Here is a 6599-nt window from a genome sequence, read left to right as displayed (position 1 = left end):
GGGCATCTTTGCTTAGACTGCTGCCCCCGCGACCCGGTCCCGGATAAGCGGAGGAAAATGGATGGATAACTGGCTTTCGCCTACTTGTTGGCAGCAGAAACAAGTTAGGAACACAACTCAAAGACAAGTTTTAATTTGGCAAACTTGTTAAACACTTAACTTGCCAGTAAGTATGGAGAAACATTAGCCTTAAATAGGAGTCTGGTCAAACGTGTCAAATATTTGAATATTTAAAAGTTTTGAAGAGAATAAAGAAACCAACACATTTGGATTTAGATTATAAAGTTATATTAGAGCAGCTTTAAGCAGATATTTCTTTGCTGTGTTGCTCTCTGCAGCTTATAAATAAACTCAATTTCTCCAGTTACTACAATGATGTAGCCACAATGTGACAGTGTGTTTTATTCAATTTCAGATGTGTTTTCAAACAGTATGTGTCCTATATGTGATAGAGTGCCCACCAGTTGAATGCTGCCCACTATCTTTATGAATTACTCTGCAAACTGTGACACTGTGTGATGGTTTTGTGTTCGCAAAGGGTCAAGTGGGGACAGAGAGGGCTGGGTGGAGTGGAGGGGAGTGATTTTAGAATCACATGCTAGGGCTAGCTAGATTTCTTATGTCACATATTTCACCTTTAACAAGTAACTAACTACAGACACTGCAGCTCTTATGACATCCATAAAGTACATGAAAAGGGCGACAAGGCTTTACATAAAATGACGCTTTTATTCGACTGCATTTGAAGAGCATTCATTCTAGTACAAACTGATCTGCTTGGCCATGTTCTTTTTGCTCTTTGAAGACTAGAAGCAAAAACAGCAAACATTTTACAGCCCATAGTTACATATAATGCACTTCTCGCAGTTTGACACTAGATAACCGCATGCATGGATGTTTCTAAGAAGACGAGTCTGAAGGTATAGTTGATCAATAAATAAAACTGAAATAGCACATAAAACTAGACAAGGACAAATATATGACATCTTATATTCTTCAGGCTTCATACATTCTTTAATCTCCGACACAGATGAGCAGATTTTCAATTGACATTTTTGCCCAAGTGATTGTTATTTACAGAAAAAGCATACCTGTAAGTAAATCAGTAAAACAAACGACCAATTTTATGGTTGGTAATTCAGTGCACTGACAAACCTCTTCCCAGTTCTCAATCCAATTACCTCGTATCTTCAACATCTAGCTGGTTACAAAGGACGCTCACATTCTGCTGATGCGGGGGGGTTTTCACACTGGAACAGCTCCCGGACGACAGCTTCATTGAGAATATGGGCTTCCTTTTTCCCAGTGCACACATCTTCTCCATTTGTTGGTTTTGGTGCACACATGTAAAACATGTCCAAACGGCGATGCAGCTTCACTCTTAAAATGCCAACTGTGACAGACCTGAGGAAACAGAGCATGATCTGTCCTTTAAATGGCCACATCAGACATTCAAATATGTCAACACAACAGTAAATAAAACATTTAAAATAAATTTACTTTTGTTTTTTATTAATTAATTGAAAATCCTCCTAGGAGAGTCAGACAGGGCAAACCTTGCTGCCCAACATATATCAATATGCCACAGCCTAAAGGGACAGTGAATGACCTAGTTACACACAGAACACATACAAACCCAATATACTGTACGTATAAGATTTACATATTGATCTAAAGGTTTTTTTCTCTTTCTTGCTTTTGAAGTGTCAAATTATTTGACAATCATATATTAAAGCAGAACTGAACTGATATGAATGGACAGATATCATCAGTTCAGAATCAGAACCATAGTGGTCAGAGATTTAATACTACTACAGTTTATACTGCATATTCCATCATTTATGCAGCGCAAATGAAACCAACACATATTTGTGCATTACCAAGGTTGAGTTTGTCCTTGGTGGCCCAGCTGATGCTGTAGTGTTGAAGGAGCTGCTGCAACAGCTCCTTCTCGTCCAGGAACTCCAGATGCTCAATTCTGCAAGGGACAAAATCAACAAGCATCTGTTCAGTATTTCATCTGATTTACCTCCCTCCACTGTGAAAATGTGACTAGTTTGTTGCTTCACTTAAACAGAGTTAATAAAGTTTTGCTTTATAAGTGGGGTTTCAGTCCTGGCTGCTCTAAGTCAGTGAAGTCATTTATTTATTAAGTTTTACAACACTATACATTGGCTGTGTATTTATAGGACTCCATTTGAAAAATCCTCCTCATCAAATCTGATGACATTATCAGTGCTAGTTTCTAAGACCTTAAAAAGCCCCTTCAGAGCCACAGAAGACATTATTCAAACAGTTTTCATAGGCTGAGTGGTTTTTCTTGTGACGCGTAAACCGCTGGACATACAAAACAGGTGCAGTGTCCCTTTAAGCTAACAGTGCTCTGACAACAGATGGTAACAAAGCATCCCTCTGAACAATCACAAATTATGAAAGAGCGAGAGGTGAGGATGGGACAGTATGCAGTTTTTGTAAAGCTGTGTTTAATGAAGCACCAGTAGTGGACACTGGGCAATGTTAAGCCTGTGTTACCTGGCCACATCGTCCTGGGGGAGCATGCTGTAGATCGTCATCATGTCTAGAGCATCAGCGTGCTCCCAGCCTGTCTTCAGAAACCGCTCCTTCTGCAGACACCACACACTGACAATATAATGTCTGGATATAACTGTTGTTAGCTCAAAATTCAACTGAAGCAAATGAGACGAGTGATTAGAGGCAGCACTGTGAGTGAGTGAGAGGAGGCGGGGCTTTGGATGCCGCAGCAGTGTGTGTGTGTGTACACTAGTTGTCAGAGAGAAGAAAAGAGTGAGAAAGCACAGCTGGTATCGGTGTACCAATACTACGGAAAATGAGTATAGGAACCTTTCCAAATTTCAGAATCGAAATGTACTGGAAGAAAAAAAATCATTACTTTTGACAACACTAGGCTACACGGGATGTTACCTGAGAGTCCAGAGACTGGCAGGCCTCCACTCCTGCCAGGGTGCACTGGCGTCGCTGCAGGTTCTCAATCATTATCTGGCCAAATCGATCAGCCATGTTTACCTGTGCACACACAGTGTACCGGATGATTTTCTTGAGAACGGCTACTTTACGACTCAGTTACTATTACTTCTGTTTATTCAAACACTGAGTGCAAACTGCAATAATCAAATGACAAATTTCACATTAAAAGCAATGAAGCCACTTTAAACTAACTGCATATAAGATAAAAACCATAAAACTTGTAAAGATGCATAAATTGTAACTTAACACTATTTGAAAAAATGAATTCCTTTTAAAGCATTTACACCTACACAAAAGCACTTTTATATATTTATTAATTTATGTAAAAATAAATGTGTTTTGTTTACCTGTTCGTAGTTGACGAACATGGCAGTGTGAAAGGTATCTGCTGCCCAGTGAACCAGGTTAGAGGACTGTGACGGGGTCATGTAGACCAGCACACACTCTGACAGGAACAACGTCGGTAATCTAGAGATCAGAACAGCACAAAGTACAACATACTGTAACCAGAGAAACTGTATCTCTACCAAAACAATGCTCTAAATGTGTTATTTTATATTTAAAAAATATCAGGCTTTTAAAAAATCTGGATCCAGATATGCATCAAAGTTAAGCACACCAGAAAAAAGTTAAACTGTTCCAGAAAAATATTCCAGTGTTGAAAATGTCTTGAATACACAAGTGGATCAGGAGAGACACCTGAGCCATTACCTTCTCACCAAATTCCACTGAGGTTTTTGACATATATTCCTAATTAACTTATAGCCAGCTTGCTAATGAAAAGGACGGGCACAGAGATAAACTGTTACACTTAGGATTTGCTTTATCTAGTTTATAGTGTTATCTTTCAGGCTATTATATTGTCAGTTACAGTGGATTCCAAAAGTGCCAAGTTTCACAGTGGAACTAATGGTCAAACTCGCCACAGACTTCTCAAAACCTGGGTAAATATGCTGTTTGTGTCACACCAAAGTCTTATCTAGAGTTACTTACAATGAGAAAACACAGAGATAAGATTCAACTCTTGGATACTGACAGTAAAGATATGCTGGGTAAACAAATGACAACTCTTAGAGGGCAGTACAGGGGACTTTTAACAAAAATTATATTGACTAAAATGGTTAACCTACACATTTTACCAAACATTTGATTATCATGACTAATATGGAATATAACATTGAAATTAAACCAGTAATTCCTATCACGTACTCTGGGTTAAGCTGGAACTTCTTCAGTTTTTGATCCAAATTCGTGATGTCTCTGAGGTCTGCACCAATGATGCAGTACCGGTCTGAGTCAAGGCTGTGGACATCTGCAACAAGCACACGTGCATTTAGAAAGAGTTACTGATATTAAATAAAAAAGTGTGTTATTTATAGCCATTCATAAGATATGCAATCAATAATAATAACTGGAAATTTTATTCAGTACCTAGCAGCAGAGAGTCTGTCGAGTGGGTTTCAATAATGGGTTTGGACAGGGATGGTTTTGTCCTGGTCAAAGAAAATAACACCAATACAATTCATAACCGACACTGCATATCAACAAGACACAACAACAGTATGCTTCTTTTAAAATAGTGTTCTGTCTCCCTCTACAGATCTTAACCTCACATTACAATACCAAAAAAATAGAACAAATAATAAATAAAAATGAATTACACTTAAGATGTTTAGTGTAATTCCTTATAATAACTGCCACATTAATATTATAACAAATCAATATTTATGCATTAACATTCTGCATAATCTATAACCATCATGATCAGTCTCTCTAATCTGTAATGGAAGCTTGTGGCTGGCTGGTTTATGTATGGTGCACAGCACGGAAGATAAATTATATTAACAGTAGTGATAATAAATATAATAATAGCATGGGCGTTTTACTTAATATGATGTATTTTTCTGGCCACGACTGTTGGAAAATCAACTTCAAAGAACTTCCTTGGCATCAGATTTTCATCCTATAACAAACCAAAACACACACACATGCAGTAAAAATCAGCTATTGTCTTTGACACAGTCTAGTCAAATCAGACAAGATCAAAAGCCATATCAGAGCAATGATGGATCACATTTAGACCAGAGTAGTGTCCAGCTTGGGGTAAAACCCCACTGCAGTGTTGTATACCTTTAGTCTCCAGAATGTAGTGTCCAGTCCAGCACCAAGGTTGATTACTTGACAGTCACACTCTGCTTTCCTTACAAACGCATCAAGAAGATGGTTCACCCCTTGAACACGGGCATAGTAACCTTAGAGATGAGAAAAATGAAGAGGAAACAAGTTAATATATGTCACATTAAAAAGGCATTTCTCAAACATTTGTGAAGGGTAGCTTTGCAAAGTGGCTTTTGAAATACAAAAAAGTACAAGAATACATGTATGGAGGGAAAAAACTATAAAGCAAACACTATGACTGTCTGTGGGAGAGATTGCTGTTGAAAGTCCCTCACTTGAGAACTCAGGTGGCAATAGCTAGTTATATATTAGACAGTGGTCTTATGAATGATAACTACTTTACTGCATGGAGTACACACATTTGTTTAACACAGCAGTATATTACATATACTGTACCACATATTCCACTCACTGAGATAAAAAAAAACACACTACTGATTACAGGATACTATAAAGAGGAGACTGCATCACTTGCCTCTGTTGATTTCAGGTGTCCTCCGCTCTCCAACAGATCTGGCAAAATACTGGATATATGGGTCCTTCCAGTAACCTTTACTGGTAGCAAACCTAGAAAAATGGATAAGGTCTTTTTATATTAATAATGAATGACTGAAATAAGAATTACGGCCAACCGATACACATTTGTGCTGTTTTCTGCTCTATTTTTAGTTCTGGCGGTGCATACTGTATAGTGCAGTTCATACATTCCTCCGTCTCATAATAACTTATGAACAGCTGACTAACTAACGCTAAATGGTTCAAGTTACCTTTTGCATATGGTTGCATCGTCACACGTCGTCCTCACTGCTTCATCGGCAGTATCTGTGTCTGTGAAGTGTTTCCGAGCTGCCATTAATGATTCTTGACCTTACGTTATGTAGTTTACATTAAAACTGTAACATTACATTATCTCGTCCTGCTTTTACGCTGGCTAGCGAGCTATAGCAAGCTACCTGTCTATCTGCTAAGGTAACAGTTTGGCTTCTTTAACAAAACGGAGAAAAAATTACAATAGACCTGTGAGCTTAGGCGAATTGCTCAAGTACGCATGTACCATAAACAAACAACGAGCTAGACGAAAATAAGTAGCACATAGTAATTAACTAAGCTTATTATTTTGCTAGCGAATTACATGTTGCTCTGAACTTGAAACGCAGGGACCGGAAGCAAACTAAAATACATCCGGTTAGTATTTTTCAGATTAAAAGTATCATTGCAAAAGCGCTTATTTTGCACACGCATAAAACAAAGTAGTGGGGATTGAGGAGTTGCTGGAGCAGTGTTTTATGTGATAAAAACCTCTTGTCTAAATGTTAAGATTAATTCACAGAGGTCCACTTTGGAAATGGGACTGTTTAGCCTTGCTGCTTTTAAAACTATAATAAACACATACTGAATATGCTATTAAACCTGCC

At 38.1% G+C, this 6599-nt stretch overlaps 1 protein-coding gene across 1 annotated transcript; it reads right to left on the bottom strand.

Moving 5' to 3' along the window:
* Positions 1-709: 709 nt before the first annotated feature.
* lcmt1 (leucine carboxyl methyltransferase 1) lies at positions 710-6363 on the bottom strand. Its single transcript, XM_020615854.1, has 11 exons — positions 5952-6363; positions 5660-5751; positions 5137-5258; positions 4893-4969; positions 4438-4499; positions 4216-4318; positions 3354-3474; positions 2944-3045; positions 2533-2624; positions 1881-1978; positions 710-1404 (listed from the first exon to the last, which is right to left on the bottom strand). Exons 1-11 carry the CDS (start codon positions 6035-6037, stop codon positions 1382-1384), a joined length of 978 nt encoding a protein of 325 aa, XP_020471510.1. The 5' UTR covers positions 6038-6363; the 3' UTR covers positions 710-1381.
* Between the last annotated feature and the right edge of the window lie 236 nt (positions 6364-6599).

This window comes from Monopterus albus, unplaced genomic scaffold (genome assembly GCF_001952655.1).
Source record: "Monopterus albus unplaced genomic scaffold, M_albus_1.0 scaffold171.1, whole genome shotgun sequence".
NCBI lineage: Eukaryota > Metazoa > Chordata > Actinopteri > Synbranchiformes > Synbranchidae > Monopterus > Monopterus albus.
Note: the sequence above shows the minus strand (reverse complement) of the source record. Positions and strands in the feature narration are given on the sequence as shown.